Genomic DNA, 16,161 nt, shown 5'->3' with positions numbered 1-16,161 from the left:
AAAGTATTTCTTTGTCCGTATTTGCGCTATATACATTTACAGAGTTTTGTTCCAAAGCACATTGGGTTCTATTATTTCCGCATATAAAATGTTTTCGCTTTATTCAGTACGCTTTCGGATCAATCATCCAAAAACCCAATGATTCATCAAAACAGGATCCATGAAAATTGTAATATTTGTCAATGAATGAAATATGGTCATGAAAGGGCGAACGTGATATAATAAACCTGTGTTTTATTCCGGTTTTTCAAAATGTAAAGATGGAAAATCTATCAAACCCTCATTGTTTGGTATGAGATTTATTTTTTCTTGTTCATTGGGGTTAAATAGAATCCTGAGGCGGGTACTTTTGCAAATGAATGACCTCCCCCTTAGGGTCAATGACGTACATGTTAATTCCGGAGAACGTAAAGGTATTTCATTACATTTCGTTGATTGGGATTATGCTCTGAAATTGTCAGTTGAATGCTGGCAGTGATAAAAGGGAATATTTTGGCTTGGAATGAGTCGTTTAATGTACTTTTGTTGGGAATTCAAAATGGAGGTCTCTATTGTGACTTTGTCCCATTTTACTGTTGGTTATCTTTGTTATAAAAGCATTATCTGTTACGCCGTCGCGCCGTAATGCTTTTGAAGTCGAAATACGCAGTTTAATCTCTAGGGATACCAACACATTTTATCAATTATAATACGGTGCTATCTCGTTGGTCACCATTTATCAGTTTTGATAAAATAATCAAAATATGTTTTCGTTATAAGCAGTTGCGGATAAGTTATTCAAGGAAACATGATAGAGAATCTACGATCAATGTCTCGTATGTTACAGTCATTAGGAAATAATCATAGTTTAATGCAACAGCCAGTTAAGTACGGTAGTGTGTGTTGTGTATCTGTCTCAGTCGTATCCTTTTCGCTGTTCATCTTGGAAGACCTGTTATGTTTAAAAGACTTCCACGCTTCTTATACTTGGGATTTTTCATTTCCCCTCCCAGGATATCCTTTTTAAGGTGGACTTTCTTTCCTTGTGGTTGATCTGCTGTAGAGCAAAATACTCTTAATCACATTAATGTATTATTGTGTTATGTCATTTCTTAATAGGTATATTTTCTTCGGTCCTCACTCATTTTGGCAAAAGTTCTTTTCGTTCATTTTGTGTCAATGAAGAACGCATGTTCGGGAGTTGGGCAACTCTTTTTCAGTAATTCCGACAACGTACTTATTTTTTTGAAGATTATCATTCAGCTCATGCGGTTTCCTTTCTTTGTGTGGCGATGAGACATACAATTGCTAAAAGAAATCCGGCAAGGTAATTAACTTGGTTTATGTGAGATATCAGTTGCTACATATTACACACTTTCATTCGTCCATAAGAGTTATTCTCCTCATGCGGTTTACTTTAGGCATTACTTAAGGTTCTTTGCAGCGTCCTTTTACTGTACCTCCTTTCATATTTTCTTTCTTCCCTCTTCATTTCCAACCTCTCTAACAATTGATTCATAGTACAGCTGCAAGGTTTTCCTCCTGTTACATCTTTTAAACCTTTTTCTGTTCATTTCCGTTTCAATCTTGAATGCCCTCATAGGTCCCAGTGCTTGGCTTTTAGCCTAAATTCTATAATCAATTCAATCCATACGAGTTATTTGCAAATATCTCGCTCCAACATGGGGCACGAAGAATACTTTATATTCTAACATTTTTCAGTTTCATTCCAGTTTTTCAGTCTTAGGTTTCCAAATTTCCAAAGTACTTTTCGCAATTAGGTTCAGTGCAATTAATTACTGCAGGAGGCTACCGTCTTCGATGTAGGCTTAATTTCTCTTCCTTTTTTTTACTGAAGTCCTCTTTTACATTGACTTTAGTATTCATTGCCAGTGTTTTCTCCTTCAGGCATAAATACTTCCAATATTTTTTAGTTAACGATTCTCATTTGCGGAATGCTTTACGGTAAATATCGCATACTATTTGTTGACTATGACTTGCTGTCAAGTCTCGGCGTTGTGCTTTGTGGGAATTACTCTGTGCCTAACATAGTATGTTGCACGCATATGTTTGTATAATCAATCATGTGATTGTGCTTAAGTGCGTCGAAAGATATAGATATAATATATATATATATATATATATATATATATATATATATATATATATATATATATATATATATATATAATATGTGTGTATTACTTCCATAGAGGACCTTAATACTATGAAGGGTTAAAAAAAAGGGTATTCTTTATTTCCAAGCTTTCAGAGGCCAGTCTGTCTCCATTATCAATGATGCAGGCAGACTGGCCTTTGAAAGGTTGGAAACAGAATCTTTTTTTTTCTTTTAATCTTCCATATGATTAAGGTCTTCTAAGGAAGTAATCGGTTTTTGCATAGGAATTTGGGTTCCCTTGAGTATGATTTTATATATAATATATATATATATATATATATATATATATAATATATATATATATATCATACTCAAGGGAATACAAATTCCAATGCAAAAACCGATTACTTCCTTAGAAGACCTTAATCATATGGAAGATTAAAAGAAAAAAAAAAAGATTCTGTTTCCAACCTTTCAAAGGCCAGTCTGCCTGCATCATTGATAATGGAGACAGACTGGCCTCTGAAAGCTTGGAAATAAAGAACACCCTTTTTTAACCTTTCATATTATTAAGGTCCTTTATGGAAGTAATACACACACACACACTCACACATACATACATGTGTATATATATGTGTGTGTGTGTGTTTATGTTTGTGAATGTATTATATAATCACATCAAATTCCTTAGCGAACAGGAAAGAGAATTAATTATCCAGTAGGAATGAACAGACTGCAGCAACCTGGCCACTGCCGATACAAACAATTTATTTGGTTTTCAGGCCAACAAAAGCCAGGTATCTTGAGCATGACCAGAAAAAGAAACTAGTAATGGAAAAGGATTGTCCCCGAATGAAGTGGGTTTGGAGGTTTGGGGTAGGCGCAGCTTGGCACTCAGGCCACATGCAATATTTACGATAATGGCCTTAACACCAAGCAGCCATAAATTAGAAAGACGTTTGAGAGAAAATGGATACCGGGTATTAATATTAATTTAGATTCGAGTTACAGTCTCTTCGAATCTTTTTGATTAAGGGACGCGTCTAGGTGGGTCTTCTCTCTCTCTCTCTCTCTCTCTCTCTCTCTCTCTCTCTCTCTCTCTCTCTCTCTCTCTCTCTCTCTCCTTATTTATAGTATATTGAACTTTCTCTAGAGTAAAATTAGTAATCAGAAGATTCGGAAAATATTTAATCCTTGTTTAGAAGTCAAATATATTATAGTTTTACGAGTCTTGCAGGTCACCACAAATTCAGAAAGCAATCATAAGGCATAATTATGACTGTTATTGTGGGTTGGGATTCAGAATCAGAATTCTTGATGTTATTTGGAATTATGATTTACTTTTGAATATACATACAAATATTTTTGCTACATTCATTCATTATCCCTCACTCGAGTGGATCAAAAGAAAAGAACAACAGGACATTTGCTGTTCCCTAGAAGGCTGCTATCTCGTTTCCAGGATATGAAGGCCCTTCGTTTCCAACTCCCCATTCACCCCCTTATCTTCCATATTCGACTGATTCTCAAAATACTGACTCCATCGGCCCAGAAGTGCATTACCATCCCTTAAGCCCTTACCCGGGTATCCCCTCTTCTTTTTATTACTTGTCTTCCTTTGTTCTCTCATCTTCTTCACTGCCCTACCTATTCGCGTGTATACCAATACATGGTCTTCTTTCCTGTTGTGCGGTCCACCTCAGATACTCTCCCTTTTTGCACTCAACTTTTCTTTTTCGCATGCCCCCCTTGCTGCTTTTTTTCCGCTGTCCTTATGACACCACTATGGAATCTGTATATTTCTCATCTACACACACACATATGTATGTATGTGTATAGTATATATATATATATATATATATATACATATATATCATATATATATACTATATATATATATATATATATATATATATATATATATATATATATATTGTGGTAGAGCTAGAGGAAGGCATGGAAGGAGTTGACCAAGTTCTGTCGTGTATTTTTCACACCTCCCCAGAGTCAAGTGATACAAAAAATCATTATTTGCTACAAAGACGCCTCTGTGGTACTAATACAAAAACAAAAAATATCGTTCTACTATTTAAAAACTAATTGTCTAAAAAGGTTTCTTACAAGTAGCTCATCCAGTTTGTACATACCGGGGTTACTGTTGATTAAATCTACACGAGTTTTCTTCATTATACATGACTCAACAATGTTTCGTTTCGTGATTTTCTTACAAAACATTATTTCTTTAGCTTCTCTCCAATTCATGGCTTGGTTGCACTCATTCTGACATGATATTTATGTTGCTTTAATCTTATGTCTAGGTCCTTTCCGCTGTGTCCCACATGGTTTTTGTTACACTGACTGCAAGGGATCTTTATTACACTGATTGCAAGGGATCACATATATGCAAACACTCTCCTGTAGAGGGGACTCCCTGATTAATATGTTAATATGTGCTTAAGTGCATAGTTCTTAAAAATGACATTAACATTAAATTACGACCAACTTCACAAAAAGTTTTCCTTGCTTTACAGAGAACTCTGTCAATAAAATCTCAAGGGTACCTAAGACTTGTTGCAATGTCTCGGACCTTCTGAATATCAGTTTCGAGGAAGTAGAGTAAGGACAACTGACTCGCAGCGCTCTTAAAAACAGACGAAAATATCATCTTCGTCCTCGGAGTATGGTTGGAAAAAAATGTATGTAGGAACCTAAATTTGTAGACGTCCTATACACAGAAAATGTAAAACTTTCTATCATTCCTCACAATTAAAACATCTAAAAACGCCAACTTATTATATACTTAAATGTCCAAGGTGAATGTCATAGAAGGTACTTGAGCGTTTAAAGCTGTTGGGAAGCTCTCTTCATTTTCGTCAACAGGCATCAATGTACCTAACCCACAGGTTATCTTTAGGAAGTATCTTTGTTAAGTACTTTCTGTTGAAAAACCCCATATAAAGGATATTAAATAATGAAGATAATGGATTGCTCCTTGCCATGGCAAATTATTGTTCATAATACTTTTATCAAAACACAAATTCACATTCTCTAATAGACAATTCTATAAGCTTAATCATCGAAGGATACTTCCTAAAGGTATCCTGTGGGTTAGGTTACTTGGGTACTAACGTTGATGATATATTTTGGGCTTGACTTGTTGACAAAAATGAAGAGAGTTTCTTAACAGCATTAAATGCCCTAGTACCTTCTATAAAATTCACCTTGGAGACTGAAGTAGATAACAAGCTGTCGTTTTTAGATGTTTTAATTGAGAGGAATGATAGAAATTTCAGATTTTCTGTGTACAGGGAGTCTACAAATGTAGGTTCCTACATACATTTTTATTCCAACCATTCTCCGAGAGCGAAGATGATATTTTCGTCTGTTTTTAAGAGCGCTGCGCATCAGTTGCCCTGACTTTCCTCTCTCGAAGCTGAGATTCAGCAGGTCCGAGACATTGCAACAAAATTAAAACAACATAAATATCATGTCAGAACGGGGAATATGCAAACAGTTCGTAACATACTCATGAGTGCAACCACACCATGAACTCGAAAGCAGTGAAATAGATCACGTTTTGTAAAGACATCACGAAACAAAACATTGATGAGTCAGGTTTGATGAAGAAAAATGTGTAGATTTGATCAACAGCAGCCCCGGTATGTACAAACTGGATGAACTACTTGTAAACAACATTTTTAGACAATAAATTTTAAATAGTAGTAGTTTTTATTTTATGTATTGCTGCCACAGAGGTGTCCTTCTAACAAATAATGATTTTTTGTGTCACTTGACCCTGAGGAGGTGTGAAACACACACGAAATCGCTTAAAAGTCAACTACTTTTATTCCGTCCTCCAGCTCTACGACAATTCCATTCCAGTGTGTGTGTATATATATATCTCTCTCTCAAAAAATCACCATAACGTGACTGGAAAATCTTCAAGTAATCAAAGTCCACAATTATATAAATATATATATATATATATATATATATATATATATTATATATATATATATATATATATATGCTTGTGTATGTATGTATGTATGTATGTATGTATGTATGTATGTATGTATGTATGTGTCTACGTGCACATGCATGTATGCATGTAAACTTGCGCGTACTTATTCACGTAGCCGAGTTTTCATTTACATATGCCAAGGAAGATGCGTCCCATTAGAGTTTCACTAAAATTGATCTGCTTTTGTAGGTTTCATATAATTTCTTTGATAAAGGTAATAAAATATATTGTATTCTCTCCTTCTTTCGGAATCTGAGGTCAAAATTTCATGCTATATGATTTGTGACGGTGCTTGATAGTATCCTAATATGAATTTGCAATATAATAAAGTGTTGGTAAGAATTTTTTCGGGTAGATGTTTGGATCTACGTGAGGTCAAGAGACAACATTCTGTGGATGTTCGTTGACTGAAGAGGAGAACTAGTATTTTAAAAAGTTACTAGAATCTGCAGTGCATGAACACCCTACGGAGACGTCTATAAAACAAGATGCACTTGTTCCATTATGAACAAAGTCTACCGTAAGAAGAAACTGCAGAACAATGTTGCGTTGTTGAGAATAAAAGTGAGAAGAATCCTGTCGTCACCAGAAAACCAGACTTGATCAGCAACATTCCTAATCGTAGCAGCGAAATAAAGAATGCCACTATGGCTACAGTAAGCCAAATATATTTATGAAGACATGTCAGAGCAAGAGCGATCAACTGTCAATACACCTCTTCATCCATCATCACCCATTTGAACTGAACTGTCCCTCTTGAGTACTGTAAAGTATGATCTCGTCAGAAGGACTTGAATAGATATACATAGTATGTCTTTGTGGAGATATTTGACTCTGGGAGGTTTCGTAGAAACGGATGCCCCCCCCCCTCTCTCTCTCCTCTCTCTCTTCCTCCTCTCTCTCCTCTCTATATATATATATATATAATATATATATATATATTAACATATATATATCTCCAGTAAACCAGTATCAGATTTTTAATCTTACAGGAAAAAACCGCAATCTGCACTTGTAATTAAAATTTCATTACTGTTAAATATCTACCAAACAACAGATTTGGCAACCGAAATTGTTATGTATATGCTTTATTTCTTTATGAATGTCCTGGTTTGATATGTATGTTTTATTGAATGAGAAAATTATTAGAAATTCTGAAGGACCATAGAGCAAGGAAGTTTTCGGCTGAATTATAATTGATCTCTTGTAGCAAGATTTCCCAAAGTAGAATAAGTTTCAGAAGATATAGGGACTGAAATATGATTTTTGAAGTAGCGAAAAAAAAGATTTTGTGGTCTGGAGTATGTTGAACACGACGTTGTATGTGGGATGTCACTAATGATGTAATGGGAAAGGACAGGAGAGAGAACTGGCCCCTCAAAAAAAAAAAAAAAAAAAAAAAAAAAGGAAGCAAACCCGTAGTTGCTGTAAAAGTGCAGGTGACAACTGAGAATAGGGCGAAACTATAAGAGGGGGTTCAGGTATTAATAGGGAATACTTTGCATGCTGTAGAAACTGGTGAATGTGTCATGGTTCCTTACATTAGAGCAGCCAGACCTTCAGGAGTATGCTGAACAAGGCACTTGCTATGTCAGTAACGTGAAGAACTTGACCAGACGAAAAAGATTGTTCTGGAAAACTGTTCGAAAGACCAGAGAGATATCAGGCTGTCAGGGTCGTATGTCTTGATCGCATGTGAAAGTCTTGACAGAAAATTGACTCCTCTGAAACTGCAGGTAAGAGGTTGATTTCAACTTATGAGGTGGCGCTACAGCTAGTGTAGCAATGTCAAAAGTGAGTGCTATTTAGTTTTGTAACGGTCCGGTTTGTATAATTAATATTGTATTTTTGTATATATTTCGTGTTTTTGTTCATTAATGTGAATAGAGGTTGGTTTCTTAAGTGTGTATGTGGTTTATGTGCATGCTGTGAGAGTGACTTTTGTGGTTTACTTATAATTTAATCAGCTTGTGTACTGAAAATCTTTAGGAATATTATTCAGTTACTGTCAAAGTTTCTTTCGCCCATCCGAAGGCTATTTTATAGACAAGGCTAGAGTGACACGTGCGAGTTATTGATGGAAATATATTTCGTAGAATGTTCGGTGAACCAATAACATTATAATATGAAAAGAAAATCGATTACAGTCTGAGTTGTTTATTGTTCATTCATAGCTCTAAATGTTTTGTATTTTCTCTTGTTTTCAGTTTAAGAAAAAGGTAACAGAAATTTATGGGTCTGAACGCATTATTTATTGTAGCCAGTATTGGCAGTTCTATCACATCCAGTTCTAAGAATGCTAAGCCTCTGGTATATTTGTCGCACTTTAGCCTATTTTGTCATATTATGACGCTTAATCTAGCTGCATGTATGCATCCCCTCAAGGATTTTGCGATAGCGACGGGAACGTTTCATCGAATTGTCATTACGCAGAATGAGTGACAGTTTTCATAAGCAGACCAGTGCTGAATGTAATTGGAAAAAATGCCTTTGTATGCCCTTGGTAAGTGTTAATTTGTGCGTTTGTTTTTTCTCTGTATTTTCGGATGGTTACTACACGTTCCATCTTTACCATGGTTATCGTTTTAAGAAAAATTTTTTGTAGCATAATTTGTCTCACAAACAGCTAGATATTTTAACATATTTCTTGTCATGTTATTTATGTACATCATCACCTGGTGAAACAAGAGAACCAAATGCAGTAATAATAATAATAATAATAATAATAATAATAATAATAATAATAATAATAATAATAATAATAATAATAATAATAGCCCTCTCTCTATCCTGAATTTTACTGTCCGCACTAAAGAATGGGAAAGCATATAATAATTTTATATATGTTCTTGAGTACGATCCAACCAGGAAGATTTCATTGATAAATACCTTTAATTCATACAATTTCGGTAGTCGGCTATGATACCCACAGCCACAATGGTGCACTTGAACCCGAGTATATTCAAGATTACTCTTCTTGCCTTACCCAGTCATTGGAATAGACATCTGAATAATCTAAGGATGAAGCGAATGTCAGGTGACAGCATAAGATTTTTTTAGTACAACGAGTTCCAAAATATCGAATTTTTTCGATGGTATTGTAAAACTGGTGAGATTATAACCAATTTTATTATAAAATGAGAATCAGCGCAAATGGACCCCGTCATTGTGAAGGCATGTCGAACACCTTATTGCATCATATGAGGAAGGAGAGAGCTGCTCAGGTAATTTGATAAACCGCTTTCATGCGGAAACCTCATAATAGCATGAAATGTGTTCGAAGCTGTGTGTTTCCTTGTTTCAAACTCCTTAAACTTAAGGTCAGATCTCTCAAAGGAATTGCGGACTTCGTAGCACTAATAATGCATTGTGGTTATATCAGTGTTACCAAAATGTTGGTATGGTTATTTTTTTATCGTTTGTAGTAAGTTGAAGGACTTTTTGGTTTGTTTAGAGTATGAGACACATTTTCCATTTTGTTAACGATTCATTGTTTATTTTGCCGTAGTGAATGGTTTACTTACTTACTAAATACATATTTATGTATCTATATTGTATAAAGGTAAACGAAAATAAAGATCTATACCATATTTTTATATGCTTACGTCTACAGCCGAGTCATTAAAATATGCGTGAAGGTGATAGTACTGAAATTCAGTTATAAATCCATAGTTACTAATAATCTTTTATGAAGAAATCCCAACGACACTTCCCCGTCAGCATGCGATGGACTGCAGCCTGTCTACTACACAGTTCTGTGCGTGTCCTTTAGTTGCTGATTCATCCCACCTCTTACCTTCAGCGTCCCCAGTCTTCTTGCTTACCGCCTACAGTCACCCTATATTTTATAAGACCCGGTCTTACGTCATGCCACCTTTATGCAGGTGTGTCAGTTTTGAACCAAAGGAGAAAACCTGCTGAACAACTTCTATGGTCATTTTTCTACTTACCCTTTGTAAACGATGCCACTTAAATATATTTCATTTATTAGTAGATCTACTTTTCTAGACTGCAAGTTATGAGCAAGTGCTGGGTAAAGAATGTGCAAATATTAATTGCATTTTCAGTTAGCATAGGATTATTAGTACAAAAGCACCCAAAGTTCGTTTAAGTCCTCTTTGGAGTGTGTGCGTTGTTCGTGCGGCCGTTTTTATGAGGTATCATGTGTTTTGTATAAATGGCCATCTGAACTTAGGCTAGCTAAGCATATCAGTCAGGGGTCTAACGGGATAGAAGGATGTCTGCCGGTATGCTGTGAAGACTTACGTTCAGATTTCAAAGATCAAAAACGGGAACAATGCAGACCCGGCCTTACGGTTGTGTAAGTTTTGCCCAAAGCGATAATCAGACCTTATGCAGAACTGGAACACATATCCTTACTGAGTAAAAGTCAAATATTCCCACACCATGGATGAGCCCTTACAAAACTAGCTTCGTAAGAATTGACCGAAATTTGTTTTACATCCAAAGTATGCCTTTAACAACCGGATTTAAAGTAAACATTGCCACTGTTCTAACCATCAAGGTCCAAAAGTAGGCCTTGCCAGCTAACCTTCACCGTCCTGAACGTAGTACATGACACTGATTGGGCCTCTCAGTGTTCGTTTAAATGCTAACTGAGCTCATGACTTTGCTGAGAGCATGTGCGTGATTGATAGCATGAATGAAACCTCACATGTATAGTAAGAATTCCATGTCTAAGCAGAAAGTAATAAAATATAAAAAAAGTGTCTAACGTAGAGAGCAGCCAAGGAAGGTTGTCTTATGAGTGTAGGTTTATTTACGGGGAAAATTCTAGGCATAGGACTACACTTGTCTTGTTGACTCGCCATTAACGATGTCCACGCAGTGCACGTAAACATCTGATTAAAAACAGATACTTTCCACTAAATAGCGGTGTCCGCTTTCCCTTAGAAGCAGTTTTGCTCTTTACAATTATTCCAAAAAATATGAAGGGCCTTCGAAGAAGACGTAACAAAATCCTAGGAGGAATATGTTGCGACTTGAAAGGCGGAAACCATACAATGCAGAACATTTGAAATTTGTCAAGAGTTGAAACATGTCAGACATATTGTTATTTAAGTATATTTACTACTTTTTAGGTTAGTCACCGTACCTCGATGGTCAGAAATGAATCATATATATATATATATATATATATATAATATATATATATATATTATATATTATATATATATATAATGTGTGTGTATGAGAGAGTGTGTGTAGAAGGGTCGATGTAAGTGCAAGAAATGTAAGATGATGAGAAATATACATTTCTCTTGCCTCAAAAATTAGGGGCAGGTCAGATCACTGAAAGTGTTTAGGGCCTCTCTCTCCTTCATTGCTGTTCCCTTTGCAGATGCCTACTAAAGTTACATCATAAAGCAGTTGATAGAATGCTTACTTTGGTTTCTGGTGCGAGTGTTTTTGTGATGTGATTTTCTTCTCCTTTTACCGAGTATTAGTGTTGCAGGTTTAAAGGGAGTGAAATGTTTATTTCAACCACGTCCATTCATGAACAAATATATTTATACTTTGTTAACAATGCTTGAATAACAAAGTGACTTTTAAGTTAATTTCATAATTTTCTTGAGAATTATGTCGTTATGTAAAATACAATGTAATAAATCCGGTTGTAAGTGAATATGCATGAGTCTGTCATGAAATGTATTGCGGAGATTTGTCGTAATACGGACTTTCATTCAAGTAATGTATTCATCTACCCATTGTGTCATCAGACTGAAGAGGCATTTGACTCATTAATAAATGCAACACAGAGATGATTGCGTCCCTTGTCTCATTCCATTGATATGTTCGTTTTCTACAATGTTGTTGTATTTAAGGTAATAAAATTAAATCTAGTTTTGGTAAACAGGTTAACATGTACTCTTTGATGTCATACGAGTCTCTCTCTCTCTCTCTCTCTCTCTCTCTCTCTCTCTCTCTCTCTCTCTCTCTCTCTCTCTCTCTCTCTCTCTCTCTCAGTTGAGTAAACAAGTTACTACTACTACTGCAGTATAATAGAATTCTTATTGCGAAAGATACAAAGCTTCCGATAAATAAGATAAAAGTATTCAAAATAATTTAGGGTAAATGAAACTTGGCATCGATCAGTGACAAAGTAATAAGGGTTTGCAAGCAATTATAAACACACAACATTAGACACAGGACTATCATATTATAGAAACTGAGTACTTGCAAGGCATGATCCGACCACCAGCTTACTCGAGCCGTATGCTTAAATCTACGGTCAAATAGCATGTTTCACCAACGAAAATTAAAATAAATATTCTATATTTTATTGGAAATAATTGTTTTGTACTGTTTAGCATGCACACTTTATTTTTTACATTTTCATTCTAATAAATGAATCCTAAATATCCTATCCAAAAATCCTGTATCTTTAACTCAACGTGAACTTTTCAGACCTTCTTAGGCTTTTCCATAGGGCTTTCCTAACCCCCCAACAAGAACAACAACAGCAATTATTTTCCGATAGTCCTTTACCATTCACTCATATTCTTGCTTTTCTACTTTTGTAATCATATATTCTTGTATCGGTGCTTGTTATTTTAATTTTGCTTCATGCCTTGGAAATCCTGAATATTGCTACATCTGGTAGAAGGTGAAAGAGCTTTGTATTCCACCCGATAAATTACGCGTATGGAATGAGATGCCGTTACTATATGTGCAGAATACCGTCTGCATCCGCATTTTTCATTATTTGCTTAGGCTGTAGTTTAGTCATACTTGACTGCGTATATTTTTCTTATTTTTCCTAATCCGTTGATTCACTACACGGGACTTTTTTTTTATATAGGTAGCAAAAGTTCTTTCATATCTAGCCTTACCTCTCAATTATTCTACTTGTTTTCTTTCGGTTCTTATCTTTGCTGGTATCGTATGGTGTCAGTTGGTTTAGTCCAGAGTTGTGAGCCCCCCCCCCCCCCCCCCTCCCACATTTATATTTCATTATTAATAACATACCTCCAGATTTCGCCATACATTTCCGACCACTTAAATCGGCTACCCCTGTTTCCTTTCTAGTTTCCTCAGACCCGTCCTTACTTTCGGCCAAATGCTGCTGGTCCAAAATGATCTCACTTGCTAAAACGATACTGCTGAGCGTTTGCCTTCGGCTGGTGGGCGATTATCAAGAATATTCTCTAACTCAACCGGATCAGTTAATCGACAAAATTGTGGAAGGTAAGTGGTGAAACGCTTACTCATTTTCTTTCATCCTTGAGCTAATTTGTTGTCATTTTCATTTCTGAATTACCAATCCCGTAGATCATAGTACAAGATGGCATTTCTTCCCAGGATAAATTAGAACTTCAAAAACTTCAGTAATGTTAAACCAATTGAGATCATAGTATTTCCTTTAAGAATGAAGTAATAAGTAAATTCAACCGACTTTGGACTAGAATTACTTGTTTTACAGAAAATTACTCATATGGAAAGTATATTCCTTATTTTCCATCAAAGAAATTTGTCTTTTGCATTATCATCCCATGAAAATACACAGGGTATCCATAAAGTCTCAGTACCATTACAGGTATTTATTTATTGCTCAGAAACCATAAAACTTAGAGTATTGCAGTTCTTTTGTAGAATTTTCTACATTTCCTCAAGTTTACCTTCAGAGTTCTTCATGATCTTGCCACACTTCGTAGACGCTTTATTAAAGTTGCCCCCACAGTTGACGTTGGTATGCTGCAGCGCGTCTGGAGGGAGGGAGATGGAATATCGTCTCGACATTGTGAGGGCAACTGGAGGTGCACATGTGTAATGTATTGCATGAAGCGCTTTGAAGGTAAACCTTGAGGAAATGTAGAACTTTCTACAGAAAACTGCATTACTCTATGTTATATGGTTTGTGAGCAATAATTACTTGTAATGGTACTGTACTATATATAACATGTGGAAGTTTTCTGCACTTTTGGCTCCTCTACAATCTAGCCGTTAAATTATGAATGTGTCAGCGGCCTTTGTATTGCTGCCATCCCCAGACACACTTCCCGCTAAAGATAAGGGCTTAATTCTAAAAAAAAAAAAAAAAAAGACAAAAAATCCTAAAGCAAACAATAAACTAAAATCCGCGTATGAATAACCAGTTACTCTATGGATCGAAATACCCCCTGAAAGAGGACAGAGGAATTTATTGAAATTTGATAAAAGTCTTACAGTTCTTTCACTGATAGGATTAAAAAACTTTACCCATGCCTTAAAACAAAGGTCAGCAATCTGGAAGTTGTGGAATACCTACGACGTTGTCTTTTTATCCAATCAGAAATTGTCAACCATGTAAGTGTACACTGCTTTCCTCTCGACGTCTTCAATTGAACACTTTCCCTTTTTAGATAATGTTTAGTACTAGGAGTACTGAATCAAGACGAGGGAAGCACTAAAATTGGTATATCAGTATAGAAAAGTATAATTTACCTGTCTTATTGGACTCATTGATACCAGAAGTAATTATATATATATATATATATATATGTGTGTGTGTGTGTAAATAAATTCATCTGTTAAAACAGGACGCGTCTCAAGTATAAAAGGCCCATTGAAACACTGGTTTAAAGCTAAGGACTATATTTCGGTGGACTGACTTCCACCCTTATCAAGTAATGAATGACAGAAGAAGTTTCATTGGCGAAATATATAGTGGGAGATATGCCCTTAGGTGATGCCTGGGGTCACCTCTAAGCCGAATTTGGTTCTGTTAATTATCTTAATCCGCTTCATCGTTACCTGAAGGAAGATATTGTCTACATGGTCAGATTCTCAGGCTCCATTGGAAAGGTTGATCCTATTATCTTGTTTTATCTGTGAAGATTCACCATCTGACATTTGTATCAACAGCTGCTCTTGTATAAATTTCAGGATGAGTTCCAATCCATGGTATGGTTAGTTTTATTTATATGATGGAAAATTGCCAAACTATGCTGTCCATAACTAACTGAGGGCTTATGTTGAATTAATTTTCCTGAGAGAGATTCTCCTGTGAAACCATAGTATGACTTATCACAATCCTACATGGGATTTCATAAACTCCTATGTCTTTCAAACCTAGTTTCTGCTGAACATTAATTAAGGATTTCCCCAAAATATTTGGATAAGTGAAGATGAAAGGGTTGGCTTGGCCAAAGATTTGTGTGATCTCTCGTAAATTATCTACGTGAGGGATTATGATTTTGTTTGTGTATTTTTCCATTTCTTTGTTTTCTGAGGGGTTGTAAAAAATGGTCTTTCCTATGTATGGCTTTTTCTATTATGTGCTTGGGGTATTTTAACAAGATAAGTTGATTTCTGATTGTTTCAAGTTCTTTGTTAAGAAAAACTTAAGAGCAAATTCTCAGGGCTCTAAGAAATAAGTTACTTGCTATTCCCAGTTTAACTGAAATGTCATGATAACTGTTAAAATGTATCTATGAAGGTGAGAATGTTGCTTTCCTGAGGACAACTGAATTTGTAGTTGTTTAGTTCTGACGATTAAGACCTCTAAAAAGGGGATTTGTTATTGTTTTCCCATTCTACTTGAATTTTCATGCTCAGCACCAAGGAATTTAATTTTTGTAGAAAGACATCCGAATCGCCCCAGTCGCTTATCTAGTATGTTAAGAGGTCATCTACATAACAAAGCCAAACCGTATCTGCAGATTTGATAGGATTTATAATTACTGCTTTGAAATACTCCATATATAAGTTTGCTGACACAGGACTGAGTGGACTCCCCATACTTCAACCGAATTTTTTATCGTAAAAGTTATCACCAAAGAAAAGACGTCATTAGTAACACAGAGCTCTACAAGTTGCATTATTTTATTCAATTCTATGGGGAAGTGGTCAGCAAATGGCTCAAGTTTATTTTTGAGGAATGTTAATACATCTTTTATGGGTACTTTTGTGAAAGGGGAGTCTACGCCTAGGCTGAGAAGTTTTATGTTATATGAGAATATTTGCCGACCTAAATTTGTTGCAAAGGTCTTTGTATGTTTTATATGACTAGGGGAAAAAGTTCTTAAAAAGGGGGATA

General features: G+C 35.5%; 1 protein-coding gene across 2 annotated transcripts in view; it reads left to right on the top strand.

Moving 5' to 3' along the window:
- LOC135211013 (glutamate receptor ionotropic, delta-2-like) overlaps nt 1-16,161 on the top strand; it is a 406,072-nt gene that overhangs the window by 367,792 nt on the left and 22,119 nt on the right. The window contains exon 4 of one of the 2 annotated variants that reach the window (XM_064244028.1): nt 13,173-13,331. The exons of the other annotated variant lie outside the window; for it this stretch is intronic. Coding sequence (XP_064100098.1) covers nt 13,220-13,331 — 112 coding nt within the window. The 5' untranslated portion in view covers nt 13,173-13,219. The remainder of the gene's footprint in view (nt 1-13,172; nt 13,332-16,161) is intronic. 2 annotated transcript variants of the gene reach the window in all.

This window comes from Macrobrachium nipponense, chromosome 4 (genome assembly GCF_015104395.2).
Source record: "Macrobrachium nipponense isolate FS-2020 chromosome 4, ASM1510439v2, whole genome shotgun sequence".
Classification (NCBI taxonomy): domain Eukaryota; kingdom Metazoa; phylum Arthropoda; class Malacostraca; order Decapoda; family Palaemonidae; genus Macrobrachium; species Macrobrachium nipponense.
The sequence above is the reverse complement of the archived record's forward strand: the minus strand, read 5'-3'. Positions and strand labels throughout refer to the sequence as shown.